Raw genomic sequence first — 15,720 nt, 5'->3', positions numbered from 1 at the left:
ACTCTGCTGCCAATACAGGCTCTTAGATCTGAGGCCCAGGCATTGTGTGTTTTGTAACTAGCAGCTTTCCCTCTGCCTACTGGTAGAAGTAAGATTTGAACTCAGGTTCCTGACAACGAGGATATTCTAATTTATAGCCGGGCTTGCCTTCCTGTTTTTTTTTTTGAATAGTCATAAGTAGTTTTCTCCTATTGCTACCTAAGTCGGCGTCACAGACAAGGAGCTGGTGGCTTTTCTAGAACAAGCACAGGCATGGAGTGTCTGTGCACTGGTTCTAGCAGCATCTTCCGGTTCTGTTTCCCATGCTTATCATTTTTCTTGCAGGGCATGCTGTTCCTCCATGGGAGCCCACTGAGGTCTCACGGCAACCTGAAACCTTCTAACTGCCTGGTAGACAGTCGTATGCAGCTGAAGCTCTCAGGATTTGGGTTGTGGGAGTTCAAGCACGGCAGCACCTGTAGGATCTACAACCAGGAGGCCACAGACCATTCAGGTAGCCATCGACAGAGCTTACATCCACTTGCTGTGGGCTAAATGGTCCCACTTGCATGGGAATCCATGGGTAGTTTTTCCTTCCCAGCTGATGGCACAAAGTTGTTTAGTTCATCTGTAGAGAGAGCGAGGGAATAAATCACCATGGGGGTGGCATGAATCTGTCTTTCTCAACCTTTGGGTCACGACCCCTTTGGCAACCCCCGTCCTCAAAAATATTTACATGACGATTCATAACAGTAGCAAAATTACAGTTAGGAAATAGCAATGAAAGTAATGTTATGGTTGGGGTCCTCACAGCATGAGGAGCTGTATTAAAGGCAGCATTGGGAAGGTTGAGAACCGCTGGTGAAAGGTCTGTGTTAGGAGACTGGTTCTCATTTAATCAGGCCACTGAAGCCATGATTGCTCTTCTCTTTTGTCCCTATGTCCCTTCTTGTTTCATTCCATGTTCTCAGTGTAGATGGTGAGATCTGCCAGGCTATCCTCCTTAGGGCCACCATTGCATTGAAGAAACACCGTGAACAAAAGCAACTTGGGCAGGAAAGGGTTTCTTCAGTTTACGCTTCTGCATCACTGTTCATTATCCAAGGAAGTCAAGACAGGAACTCAAATGAGGCAGGAAGCTGGAGGCAGGAGCTGATGCAGAAGCCATGGAGGAGTGCTGCTGACTGGCTTGCTCCCCATGGTTTTCTTAGCCTGCTTTCTTATAGAACTCAGAACCGCCTGCCCAGGTGTGGCCCTGCCCACAATGGGATGTGCCCTCTATTATTAACTCATAATTTTGCTCTATATCATCAACTGTTAATTAAGAAAATGCTCTACAGCCAAATCTTATGGAGGTGTCTTTCTTTCTTTCTCACTTTCTTTCTTTATCTTTTTAAAGATTTATTTATTTATTTCATATATGTGAGTACACTGTCGCTGTCTTCAGACACACCAGAAGAGGGCATCGATTCCCATTACAGATGGTTGTGGGCCACCACGTGGTTGCTGAGTATTGAAGTCAGGACCTCTGGAAGAGCAGTCAGTGCTCTTAACTGCTGAGCCATCTCTCCAGTCCTGGAGGTGTTTTCTCTATTGAGGTTTCCTCCTTTTGGATAACTCTAACCTGGGTCAAGCTGACATAGGACTAACTAGCACACAGGTCTTCTAAAGCTAGCTGAGAACAAGAGTGTGCTGTCTCCCAGGTCAGGCCTTAATTTATTTTTACATGATCCCTTTTCAATATACATATACATGCCCCCATATATATATATATACATACATATATATATGTATATACGTATATACGTATATACGTGTATATATATATATATATATATATATATATATAATATTATATATATTTGACTCCGGGTGTATAATTATGCACAGTAGGCAAACAAATGAAACATTTACTGATTTCAAAAATATAAAAAAATGTATTTTAACCAATTATTAGATTTGCATATAAGCTTATCAATTAATAAATAGAAATAACTATTTTACTATGGCACTGGGTAAACCATGAACTTGTTGGAGAGCATCCTCCTTGGTGATTTTCTCTATGTTCCTTCTTATGGACATTACAAGCTTTCCCAGGTAGACTCTCACAGCGCCAACTTCTCAGGATGCTCTGCCCTCTGTACCTCCCCCAGCATGAAAGGGGTTAGAGGTAACTTTGCTTTAAACCGGTACCCCATTGTTTTACAGAGCTCTACTGGACAGCCCCAGAGCTGTTGCGGGTTCAGGAGCTGCCCTGGTCTGGCACCCCGCAGGGAGATGTTTACAGCTTTGCCATTCTCATGAGGGACTTGATTCATCAGCAGGCCCATGGACCCTTTGATGACCTTGAGGCAGCTCCAGAGGGTAAAGCTGGAGTATGCTCACGGGGCTAAGGGGCTTGTGTGGGGAGGGATTGGAGGGACATGGTGGGAAAGAAATAAGAGATTTTGAGGACGGCAACCCACACACGCACACTCACACACATACACACCCATGGGTGTGCACACTCACTCCAAGTTGTGCAAAAAACACAACAAAAAAGTTAGGTTTTTAGACTATCATCCTCTGATGAAGCCAGAAGCTTCTGTGAATGTAGGCGGTTTCTTTTAAACCAGACTCCAGTGTCTTAGTTAGGGTTTCCTTTGCTGAGAAGACACACAATGAACAAGGCAACTTTTACAAGGGACAACATTTAATTGGGGTTGTCCTACAGGTTCAGAGGTTCAGTCCATTATTATCATGGCAGGAAGCATGGCAGGATCTAGGCAAACACAGTGCCGGAGGAAGAGCTGAGAGTTTTACATCTTGTTCTGAAGACAAACAGGAGAAGACTGGCTTCAAGAAGCTAGGAGGAGGGTCCCAAAGCCCACTCCCTCACTGACAAACTTCTTCCAACAAGGCCACACCTCCTCCAATAAGGCCACATCCCTTACAGTGCCAGTCCCTGGGCCCAGCATACTCAAACTACCACACTCCAGTTTCTACATTGGAGCTGGAATTTCCATTTACAGTGTTTATATTTTAATGCCTAAAATGTATTCTGGAACAATTCCTTAAAAGAGTACGTTAAGCACCTTTGTTTAACACCCCTGAACTAAAGCTTTTAAAGTAAATCCTTTAGAGCTAAATGAAACCAAGATCTAGCCAGGCACTCCTGAATTTGGAACCAAGCCGATGCACACCGCCACACCCCCTCACCTGAGCCCAGGGAGAAACTGCCCGAGTCTTGTTTGCGCTTGGCCACTACATTCTGAGACAGTCAACATGCCTCTCACTGTAACAACTGTAGGCTGGTCACATGGGCCTGTGTCTCCACAATAGTGTAGCTAGGAAGAATAGTGTGTGTACTTGGATGTTACGGACAAATACACTTCTATTTGCTTCTCATGCTTTTTTACAAATAAACCCAGGTACTTGTGCATAGCAGCCCAGTGGCTCGCACACTCTATTGGGTGGTGGAATAACCTGGAAGCTCACTGAAATACAGAATTACTGTTCTCCCCTTCTCTGGCTCAGGTTTCTGGTTCAGCAGGTCTGCAGGAGGCTTGAGATTGTACACCTCCAATAGAGTCCCTGCTAAGGCACATTTGAGACGAACTGGACTTGGTCTCATTGTCTTTGGGCCGGTAGCTAAAATAGCTCTGGAGTACTGTTTTAAGCCCTTCTCCAAACATGGGAAATATGGGAACAGGCCGGACCAGAAGTATTTACTCAACCTCCCCCACCCCAGGCCAGTGTCCTGCCTGTTTGCCAAAGACAACCAGTAAATGCTTCAAAGTAGCTAATGCCATGTAGAAATGATTGCGTGGAAATGTCACGTACATGTTGCTAGCTAGCAACTCCACCTCCCAGAGGTACTCTCAAGGTTCATTATATCTGATGAACTCTCTAAGGAAGTCCTTAGAGCTAAATCCAGGGCAGCAGAAAGCCGTGTCATCTTCTCTTTCCCCTTCTGAGGCCATTGCCATCCTCGATGTGTGAGTTTTACTTTGGAATGCAAAACACAATTGTTTAAAAGTACATTTTTAAGGAGTTGTTTCAGAACGCATTTTAGACATTCACATGTATACTCCAAGGCAAAGCTCACACGCAGTTCTGTTTTGCTTTAGACAGAATCTCACTGTGCCACTTTAGCTGGCTTGGAACTCACTATGCATACCAGGCTGCCCTCCAACTCGAAGTGATCCTCTTGCCTCAGCCTCCTCAGGCCTGGGATTTCAGGAGGGCACCACGAAGCCAGCTATGTATAGTTTGTAAGCATGATTTGTGTCATATTAGGCCATACTTCATTTAGATTGCCTTAGTTTCTTCTGTCTCAGCCTTCTGCTTAGATGTCACATTGTGTTTAGTTTCTTTCATATGGGTCATTAGCACAATTCCTCTGCCCCCCAACTTATGACCTTGAAATTTTTGAGGAGTACTGATCAGACTTGTTTAACATCTATATGATCTGTGTTTATATCTATGTGTGTTTGCCTGTGTATTTGTGCATGTGTGTGTGGGTGCACATGCCTGTGTATGCTTGTGTGGAAGACGGAGGTGCTATCTATAGCTCCCCAACTTGTACATCAGGGCAGGGTCTCTCACAGAACCCAGAGCTCGCCTTTATGGCTGTCCTGCCTAAGGAGCTTGCTTGGGAAAGTCCCTGTCACTACTTTGCAAGAGCTGGTATTATAGGTCACCACACCCATCAGTAATTTACACAGATTCTGGGAATTCATGGCAAACGCTTTACCCAGGGAGCCATCTCCTCAGCCGCTGGTCAGAAGCTGTGCAGATTGCTTCTCATTTGGAATGTCTGACGTTTCCTTTTTCTCATGGCTGTTCTGGGGTTATGTGTGCCGGGGAACAAGCTTGTTGATGTGAATTGTCACTTCTGTGACACTGCCTGTTCTTAATGATGCAACTGTGAACATGCCAGTCCAAGTCAAGGCTAATTTTAGTGATGGGGGGGGGAGGGAGGGAGAGAGGGGGGGGGGGCGGGAGAGAGAGAGAGAGAGAGAGAGAGAGAGAGAGAGAGAGAGAGAGAGACTCCGCTGTAGACTTTTTGATTTTATCCTTCCAGGTTGGAAGGAAGTCACTATACCCCCACTCAGTACTACACCTCCACTCAGTACTACACCCCCACTCAGTACTACACCCTACTTAGTACTTCACACCCCCACTCAGTACTCCACATCCCTTACACAGTACCACACATCCCCACTCAGTACAAGAAGCAGGCCGTTCTCTAAGCAGCCCTGGCTTCATTCTTTAGATAGTGATACTTAGACAGTATGTACGCCTTTTCTACTGGAGTATGGCTTCTAGCCCCTATTTGGTAGGTGAGGATATAAATGTATATAATAACCCATATTTGAACATACAAGATACAGGCACACATCTGCATCTCTATTAAGCTAAGCCTGAGTTCATAATGACACGGCCAACTTGATCTCATCATGGTCTCTGGCTCTCCAACTTAACCATCAAAGGAGCCTTTCTCACTGAACCCAGAGCCTCTTAACAGGACCACCGGAGAAGTAACTGCAACATAGTAGCTGAGAAAGGAAGAATTGCCGGTAGCTCCTTTTGTCTTCTTGCCTTATTTCAGGCCTTATGGAGGTTCCCCACTTTCTCCCGCCCTGTTTTTAGCAAAGTCACTTACACATAGGACCATTAGACTCCTTCTTTATGTCCTGAATCCCATTTTTCAGCTTCTCTCATGTCCTGATTGATGTATTTTTACAAAGCAATGTATTTATTTCTTAAACATGACTGTACTATGAGCTTCCCTAGGTATTACCAAATAGTCAGTGCCTGTGCGCCCATCACTATACTGTCAAACAGAACATTTAACTACTTAACCCTCTCCAAAACTCTCAGCCACATCTGGACTAGAATTTTGCTTTTCTAGACCTGATTACCAGATCATGCACACACACCCTTTCATGACTCTCTTTTCTTAGTAGCATGCGTTTGTTGTTTATTTATATTCTGCAACATAGTGTTTTATATTAAAATATGTATACATTACTCTCAAAATACTTATTTTTAAAGGGGATGGAATCCTTAACAAACGCTGCTAGAAGCCAACAGAGAAGTGAAAGGAAGCAGGTTTATATAACTGGGCAGATAGGGAGACAGTAGCATTTATTCATGAAAATCACTTTTTATGAAGCATAGGATACAAAGTTACATGAAGCACACTATGGAGAGTTGGGTACCACACGCCTCTCCATTTGTGAGATCACTCACAAAGGGTATATTTCCAAAGCCCCTGTTTGGAGACTGATGGGTCAGAGGTCGTGTCTACATTTCCACTGGACTCTTTAATTTTCTAGAAGGATCTAGAACATCTATGCACATCTAGATTATCCCGGAATTCAAATATATTGTTTATCTTTGTTTTTAAACTGGAGAATGCCATCACCATTTAGACAGTTGTATCTTGAGCGTCAAGACTATCTAACTTGTTTATCCAAACCCCAAATGGGTTTCAGAAATCATCAGTTGCATCAAAGACCCCCGGGCACCCATTCCACTTCGGCCGTCCCTGTTAGAGAATAAGGGTGATGAAAGGATTGTGGCCCTGGTGAGGGCATGTTGGGCTGAATCTCCAGAGCAAAGGCCCACCTTTCCTTCTATCAAGAAGATGTTAAGGGAAGCCAGTCCCAGAGGGTAAGTTAAATGTGCTGTAGGTTCTTCCTTCTCATCATGCAGTCATTGAGAATTGGAAAATAATATTATGTCTGTGACCTATACAACTCTCTCCAAAACTCTCAGCCACACCCAGGCTAGAATTTTGCTTTTCTAGACCTTATTACCAGATCATGCGCATACACCCCCTTTCAGGCCAGCTCCCTCTACTTAGTAGGATGTACTCATGTTCATTTATGTTGTTGTAACAGTCTGTAGGGCTTTTCTCTCCTCTCTTCCCTTCTTTCCATTCCTTTCCTTCCCTGCCCCTCTTCTCTCTCCTCCTCTCCTGGGTCTTACCCATCTTCTCCTCTTCTCTCTCCTCCTCTCCTGACTCTTATCTTTCTTCCCCTCTTCTCTGTCCTCCTCTCCTGTCATCATGTTTCCACTTAATGTCCCCCATATGCAGAGTTCTCCATGCTGGCTCAGGTGGAGTGCTAGAGTCTTCAATCTATTTTGTGAACGTGGAGCAGACATTAGCAATGCCACTGCCCTCTGGGCCCATTCAGACATCTCTTGTCAGTCAAGGCTTTTTCCCAGGCCATTTTGGCAATGCCTTAGTATATTTTTCAAATTATTATTCTAAGAGTCGTAACTAATAATTTGGTGTTGGACTATATGATAGAAATCACTTAGCAACTTTAGCTTATTGTTCATTTGTTTTCTTCTTCAGGGCCTTGCGTGTGCTAGGCAAGGGCGTACCACTGAGCTAACTCCAACCTGATAGTTGGTTATTGAGCCTACCTCTCAAATCCCCTTTTCAATACCAGCTTCCTACACACCACACTGATAGTATCACCTAAAAAAGTATTTATTTATGTGTATGCGTGTCAGTAGATACCAGAAGTTGGTGTCAGATTCCCTAGAACTGGAGTTGCAGGTGTTTGTAAGTTGCCTTGTGGCTGCTGTCAACCAAGCGGAAAGCACCATTAACCAAGCCTCTTTCCACGCCCATAATAGTATCTTTTTTTTTTTTTTTGAGATACATTGTTACTATGTAGCTCTGTCTGGCTTGAAACTCCCTAGAATCTCCCTATTTAGACCAAGCTTGTCTTAAACTTACTCAAACTCGCCTGCCTTTACGTCCCCAGTGCTGGGATTAAAGGTCTATGTTGCCACTCCTGGCCTGATGCTATAGTTTTTAATACATATTAAATGTTTAATTTTAGCTCGAGGAGGCAGAAAGAACCTTACTTTGAAAGTGTCTACTTCTAATTTGCTTATTTAACTTGGCATTGTCAGCACGATAAGCCTGTGTTCTTTTCCAAGTCACAACAGTTTTATTTAATTGCTAATTTTCATATTATTTTAATGTACATGAAATATTGGTACTAATGGTATAAAATATGTTTCAAAATATGCATACTTTGCCAACTAACATAATGTATCTTAGATTGGTAGATATGTCCTTGAATTTTTCCTCAGACAATATGGTCCCAGCATTAAGACAAACTTATTTCCTCTCTGAATCTTTGTCTTCTCATCTAAAAGGTGAGGGATTTAAGCGATTTCATGGGGACATTTCTGGAATGGAGTCCTATGGAATCTAAACATGATCTCATGTTGGACAATCTGAAAAATGCCCATTCTGTAATCTGTACCTTTTGACTTGGTTGTAACCATGGGAAGGAGCATGTTGGGAAGTAACAATGAACCACCAAAGCTGCAAGGCTCAGCCCTAGGCGGTTTATCCATATTAGCTCCCGGGAAATCCCCGAAAACCACACACAAGGTACATTTTTCAGATGAGTAAACTGAGACTCAGAGGAACAAAGGGCACAGCTTCAGCTCAGGGCCGGGGACTCACTGATGCCATGAGCAGTCCTTCAGTAGCACATCCTAAGGACAAGAGATGTCTTTCTGAGATATGTATTTGGGAGTTGTGTATCCACTGTGGTCCTGTGGTTCCTGGGAGAGGATGCTAATATCTATGTTTTTTTTAAAGCCGGGTGAGCATCTTGGAGAGCATGATGGGCAAGCTGGAAATGTACGCCAATCACCTGGAGGAAGCAGTGGAGGAGCGGACCTGCCAGCTGCTGGCAGAGAAAAGGAAGGTGGAGAAACTCCTGTCCACCATGCTGCCAAGGTATTCAAGAGCAACGGTGGGCAGGCAAAAAACAACTGGAGAAAGACGAGTCACTCCATCTTAGTGGCTCCAAGCAGGAGAAATATTTCCAATTTTTTTGTCTAAGAGAGTATCAAGACTTGTAAAAGGGGGGCAAGCAGGGGGAGAAGTGGAGGGAGGGATTGAGGAAGGGATATATGTATATGCACATGTATATGTATGTATGCATGTATGTATGTATGTATGTATGTATGTAGGTGTGTATGTATGTATGTATGAATGTATGTATGTGTGTGCATATGTATGTATGTGCAAAAGTTGGCAAGTTGATCCACTTGCTATTGAAAATACAGGCAGACTTTCCCGAACCACAGAAAATGAAAGTGTGGCTTACGTGGAAAGTGGCGATTGCAGCAACAGGATGTAGCCACTAGATGGCAGGCTAGCTTCATGTCTTGCCACTAACACACACTGCATTTGCCTCTGAAACCTTTGCCTAGTTATGTGCCCATGGCATCAACTTAAAAAAAAAAAAATGCTTCGACTTTGGTTCTTTCCAGATAGAAGCATTTACCTTTGAAATGCTTGTACATTTGCATTCCAACCCAAAGAGTGGGAGTGGAGAATATTTATTTATTTATTTATTTATTTATTTATTTATTTTGAGACAGGTCTCAATATATAACACTGGCTGTCCTGGAACTTACTGTGCAAACAAGTTTGTCTTTGAACTCACAGAGATCCACCTGCCTCTGCCTCCTGAGTGCTGAGATTAACGGCACAGATCTTTCTAGAGCAGCGGTTCTCAACCTGTGGGCTGGGACCCCTTTGTCAAACTTCTGTCTCTAAAAGTATTTATATTACGATTTGTAACAGTACCAAAATTATAGGTGTGAAATAGAAATGAAAATAATTTTTATGGTCGGGGTTCCCACAACTCAAGGAGCCCTATTAAACTGTCTCGGCATAAGGAAGGTTGAGAACCGCTGCTCCAGAGCACAGGGGGTGGAATACACCGTAAGAAGAGGACAGTTGGCTGAACTATTGGTCTGTGGATTGTGAGCTGTTGCATTCATTCTCACACTGCACACCAAATCTTTACCACAAAACTATACCTGTACTAGAAGAAATGAGATGTTTTCAGTGAGAAACTGTTTTTTTTTTCGATTTGAGTCTTTTATTTATAAATGTACATTTACTATAAAAGCTGTTGCATCTTAGGCAACTTTTCATTTTTAATCTTTTAAAACTATTTCTCAGAGGTATTTTAGAATACATATTGTAAGTGAAAGTTAGTGTAACCGATACAAACGCCACCCATCCAGAACACGGACATCTTTTTGGATGGACTCACATCAAATGGTGGATCATTTCAGCTCACCGAATCTTATGCCATGGCTGGTAACTAGAATATGTATCATGTTAATGAGGCTACACAGAACGAGGGACAAATCTCATGTAAATTTACTAGTGAGAAACAGAGTCCCCCATTTCTGTCCTTGGGAAAGAAGCATTTGGAGTCTGAAGGGGAGAATCAGCCTTAGTCCCATAGGACCGATAAATCACTCACTTGCCTCGTCTGGTTTTTAAACAAACACATTTACATTATAGCTCCACACAACAGAACATTTCCTCCCCTCCCTGGAATCTCAAAGATTACTTGAAGAGAGATAGAGTATAGTCTTTCATGCTGCATTGGAAAATGACAAGATCTAGTCTGCCGTGGGAGACTATTTTTAACAAAGCCATTTATGTGACCTGTTCCCGATCTCTACCCTCTCCTGCAGGTTATAGCTACCCACTTAAAAAATCTCTGTAAAGAAAACACAAGTGAATAAATGCATGTCACAAAGTCCCTCTAGACAGCAAGTTCAATAAGTAAAAGCCTGGCCCACCAAAGCCAAGATCCGAGGAAGCAGAAGCAAGCAGGAATTTGTTAAGACTCACCCTTTCTCTGATTTCAGCTTCGTTGGAGAACAGCTAATAGCTGGAAAGTCTGTAGAGCCAGAACATTTTGAGTCTGTCACCATCTTCTTCTCTGACATCGTGGGATTCACAAAACTGTGCTCCCTCAGCTCTCCCTTGCAAGTGGTGAAGCTTCTCAACGACCTGTACAGCTTGTTTGATCACACGATACAGACCCATGACGTATACAAGGTGAGTGGAAGAGATTCACTGGGCTGTGATGCGTACAGACTCCCCAAGGTGGACAGAGGCTGAGGAATAACAACTGAGGCTTCCTGGCCTCTATGAATATCCATTCTCCATTCGTTATTTTAATCTCACAGAAAACATGTTTGAAAGGAGGCATTGGCCAGTACCGAGTGTGTGTCTTTCAGATCCTGGGAAGCTCAAAGCTGCTACCTTTAGATCCTCCATGGCTCTCATTTTTGTTGGTATGATGCTTGCTAAGGGAGAGATGGCAGGTATGGCCTATATGGTGTTACTCAAGGGGACATATAGACATGGCCCCCCAGAGTGAGAGGGAGATGGAGGAGGACAGGAAAAGTGGTGACGATGTGACTTTGTGTGTGTGGAGATACTAATGCTGCTCTGTGGGTTGTTAGACCTCTTTGTGGGGAGGGTCAGACCATGGTTAGGGAAGTACTATGTGTACTGTGTGCATCCACACGCCTGCTAGGTAGCCTCAACTGTTCCCAACTGTACACAACTTTCCCATGATGCCATGCCTTTGCCTCTACCTCTACCTATGTCCTGGGACTGACAAGGTTTGAAGGTCAGTGTGGCCATGTCCCTGAGTGACAGACACTCAGTGGGCTTCCTCTAGTATTCTCCATAAGTGACAAGTATTCAAGGGTGAAAAGATGGCACAATGTGCCTTTAAGAGCTCATCTCCACTCCTGTTCTGCCTAGGACAGTGTCCCCTGGAATTTTTCTCCTCGCTCTCTCTCCCCAGGGTTACTTGGCATGGGTATTACACCTGCTTTGTATTTGTGAAGGTTGTTCTCAGGAGAGGAAAAGCGATCTTGGACCAAGTTAGACTTGTTGAGTAATTGACTTTTGTAATTTTTGGGTCCCACTACCTCACTAATATAGTGCCTTCCCATATCATCTTTGTGTTCTACTAGATACAACTGTGTCGGCAAAAGCTTGAAGCCTTGGGCTTCTAGGAATCAGTTACTTCTATGCCAGTAAGGACTTTGGTCTTATTAAGAGAGCGGGTATAGAGGGGCACAAGTGATACAAATGTCTATATGTGTGTGAGTGAATTCATTGACCAGTGTAAGCGTTTTTTACATCCTTGTGTGGCATGAAGACATCTTGAGTTGGCTAATATGGACTCCATTTGAGGGAGCCACGTGATCCTTCAGGATTTACCTGACTTATAAGTGGCTGCTGTCTAACTGGTTCTGACCTTGGATTGGGGAAATATGAACCAGGGTTATCAGGTCTCAGAGTTGCAAACAATGTGGGGAGAAAGAATGTTTGTGGAAGAATCTGAGCAAGAACAGACACAAGAAATGCTGGATTTGGGCAGAGAAAAGATCAAGGAGTTGATAGCTCTGCAGTGTGAGGCTCAGGAGCGAGACTGAGAAGGGGGATCCTCTTGTCTAACCCCATTTCCTCCTTTGCTTGGTGCCTCCCTCACGGAAACCTAAGCACGCTGTGTTGTATCGTTTCCAGGTTGAAACCATCGGAGATGCCTACATGGTGGCCAGTGGGCTTCCCATCCGAAATGGAGCTCAACATGCGGATGAGATTGCCACCATGTCCTTGCACTTACTCAGTGTCACCACCCACTTCCAGATCGGTCACATGCCTGAGGAGAGACTCAAGCTTCGGATAGGCCTCCACACAGGTAGGCCGAACTGGTGGCCAGTGACAGAGCGTCCATGCCTGACTACAGCGGCTCTGGGCTTGAGCCATGTGTCTGAGGCTTTCAGGAACAGTCATTAAATGATTATAGGGCCAAGGGACCACAGAACTTGTATATACTTCCAGTCAGCTGAGCAGCTTTCTGCAAATGAAGATGCACGGAACGTCTGAGCTGCTTTAAAACCCGAGGCAGGCAGAGCATGGGAGCCATGCTGGGCTACATTTTCTTCATGCGTCCCTTTTGGTGTCCCTTTGGTTTTCTCTCTCTCTCTCTCTCTCTCTCTCTCTCTCTCTCTCTCTCTCTCTCCCTCTCTCCCTCCTCCTCCTCCTCCTCCTTCTTCTTCCTCTCTCTCTCTCTCTCTCTCTCTCTCTCTCTCTGTCAAACTAATGGGCTTATGACCTGCAGACGAGTGAGTCCTACTTGGTTTAGTATTATTTATTACTTTAAAAAAATATTGATGAAATCTTGCAACACAGCTGGGGTTGGCTTCCTGTCTCAGCCTCACTGTAGGTCCAGGCTCATGTCTTGATACCCTTTTGAGAAAATGCTTCATGGTTTCCTTTTGCATGAGGTTCCCCACCCCCACCCAAATTATGTAGCCATGATCCTACTGTCCAATCGAAAGCAGACCTGTTCTCCAATCAGAAGTAATCCCTCAAGTTTGTGCTGCTGTGGGCTTTGTATACATCTGCACCTCGTGACTAATGTGGTTAAGGTGTGACTTGATTTCTACGAGAAGCGCTCATGGTCCAAAGATGCTTTGCAGGCACTCAACTATCCATAATGTCAAGCATTGATCCAGGGGTTACTTAAATAAATACTTGTTGAATTAACATCCACTGTGGATTTGATGACTTGTGTGCAGTCCAGCCTTGAAAAAAGCAGGCAGTTAGACCCTTCCATTGTTCCCTCCTTAGGTCCTGTGGTGGCCGGTGTGGTGGGAATCACCATGCCCAGATACTGTCTGTTCGGAGACACTGTGAACATGGCATCCAGAATGGAAAGCAGCAGTTTGCGTGGGTATCATTTGCAGCACGCTGCAAGCACACTATCCCTGTCTCCTAGTCCTCTATCTTTGATCAGTGGGTATTTTTAGAAGACTCATTTGCATTTTGTCTCGTTTTCCATCTGGAGGATAAAATCATTATTCCCAGGAGTCAACCTGAGCCCCAGCTGTGTAGACAGAGATGCTTTTCCTTTGTGTGTACAGGGGAGCTACGTAAACACATGTTTTTTCTTTCCTTCTCTCTCTCTCTCTCTCTCTCTCTCTCTATATATATATATATATATATATATATATATATATATATATACACATATTTTCTCTATAGCTCTCCACCTTATTATTCATCTTGTTTTTCGAGCCAAGGTCCCACCGAAGCTGAAGTTTCCTGACTGACTGGGCTGGGTGACTTGTGAGCTCTCAGGTTTACAGTAAAGAAGAAAGCTGGCTGCTTAGGCGGGCTCCAAAACTGTTTCTACTTGAACCTTTGGTTATGGTAACATTTTTAGTAGTAAGTCTTCAGCTCGTTCCAGGAAGTTGAAGAAGCCCAGTGAGCCTCCATTCATGGGGGTCATCAACTTGCAGAATGAGCTGGTTCTCTGTGTTCCTAACCTATGTGTCCCAGACACGGGGTATAATTTTTACTTTAAATTTGTCTGTCTGTCTGTCTGTCTGTCTGTCTGTCTGTCTGTCTGTCTATGGATCTACCTACCTACTTACTTACCCACCTATTACCTATCTAAAAGGGTCTGACTAAATCTCAGGCTAGCCTGGAACTCATGATGTAGTTAAAACTGGTCTTGAACTCCAGATCCCCCAGCCTCTGCTTCCCATGGGCTGGGATTACGATGATCAGGATGCTCAGCTATGTGCTTTGTTTCACGAGAAGTTATAGAAAACAAAGATTGAAGTAATGTTGGTCCCTTCTCTAAAGAAGCCCCCGCCCACCGACTCTCCCAATGACAAGATGGTGACTAGCCAATGTCTGGTTTCTGGCAGCTCTCCGGATTCATGTTTCCCAGAGCACTGCAGGAGCTCTTCTGGCAGCAGGAGGGTACCATCTGCAAAAGAGAGGCACCATTTCAGTCAAGGTAAGGCCAGGTTGAACCCTTTCTCACCTCCCCAGTCTGTGTCCTTGATAGACACTGGCTGTCTGGGTAGGGATGGACACATAGAAAAGGAAGGGTTTGGGTTGTAGCTCAGTAGGGGGTGCTTGCCTACCTAGCAAGTATGAGGAGCTAGGTTCATTCCCCAGGACTGCCAAAGGTGGGGGCCTTGAAAAAGGAATCTAGTGAGAAGAGAGTGACAACAACTCTCTGGTGCAGGTACACAGTGCCCTCCAGCAGATAGATAGAGGACCTCTGGACAGCGGCATTGCAGAACTTCTTGGGATGATGTCCTGTCCCTGTTTCTGGTCTCACCAGAGGACTTAGCTGTGCATGTGGAGACAGGCATGGAAGCAATGCAGACCATCCAGACTCTATGTACACTTATGTGTGAGGTGCTTTCCTCAGTCCCCAAGTCACTCAAAATCCAGATTTTATTATACTTTAAAATCTGGGGGGAGGGGCAATGAACTTTATTCTTTGTATGCCTTTCCACAGAAGAACATGGCTGATGGTCCATGTAGTCACCAGGATTTCATATATAAAGACCTATTTCTCTAAAAGAGATGGGTCCTGCTGCCTATTCAAGCAAGCCAGACCCAGCCAGGTTTCCCTGTCAGCTACTCTTCTCTTGCTCACTTGACACTTCCTTCCCTTCCCACAGGGCAAGGGAGAACAGACAACCTTCTGGCTGAAAGGCAAAGATGGCTTCACTGTCCCGCTCCCTGAGTTTACTGAGGAGGAAGCTAAAGTTCCTGAGATATTGTGAGGTTCTCTTATGATGTTTGCAGAGCCCCACTAATGTCTGTGGATATCCTTTTGGGTGGGTGGGTGGGTGGAATACATCCAGCATTCCTCTGAACAGTTGTAGTTCTGTGGCAGTGAATTAATGTCCCACTAGATGGTGCTGTCTGACTGGTGTGCCATTCTCTTCCAAACTTTGCTCCCAGCCCCCCAGCTAGTGGGCAGTTGGAAGAGGAGTCTATAAGGAACTCATGTCCAGGGGTGGCCAGCCACAGAGGCTTTAGCATCACAACTAATGAATTTGCCT

At 44.4% G+C, this 15,720-nt stretch overlaps 1 protein-coding gene across 1 annotated transcript in view; it reads left to right on the top strand.

The window, feature by feature from the left end:
• LOC114628490 (guanylate cyclase 2G) overlaps nucleotides 1–15,438 on the top strand; it is a 37,921-nt gene extending 22,483 nt beyond the window's left edge. Inside the window, exons 14-22 of the mRNA XM_028776375.1 lie at nucleotides 325–493; nucleotides 2,188–2,343; nucleotides 6,462–6,639; nucleotides 8,603–8,743; nucleotides 10,687–10,879; nucleotides 12,368–12,542; nucleotides 13,478–13,576; nucleotides 14,563–14,654; nucleotides 15,334–15,438. Of these exons, the coding sequence (XP_028632208.1) occupies nucleotides 325–493; nucleotides 2,188–2,343; nucleotides 6,462–6,639; nucleotides 8,603–8,743; nucleotides 10,687–10,879; nucleotides 12,368–12,542; nucleotides 13,478–13,576; nucleotides 14,563–14,654; nucleotides 15,334–15,438 (1,308 nt within the window). The remainder of the gene's footprint in view (nucleotides 1–324; nucleotides 494–2,187; nucleotides 2,344–6,461; nucleotides 6,640–8,602; nucleotides 8,744–10,686; nucleotides 10,880–12,367; nucleotides 12,543–13,477; nucleotides 13,577–14,562; nucleotides 14,655–15,333) is intronic.
• Nucleotides 15,439–15,720: the final 282 nt, after the last annotated feature.

This window comes from Grammomys surdaster, unplaced genomic scaffold, assembly GCF_004785775.1.
Source record: "Grammomys surdaster isolate TR1022 unplaced genomic scaffold, NIH_TR_1.0 66, whole genome shotgun sequence".
NCBI lineage: Eukaryota > Metazoa > Chordata > Mammalia > Rodentia > Muridae > Grammomys > Grammomys surdaster.
This window is presented reverse-complemented; position numbering and strand designations above follow the sequence as displayed.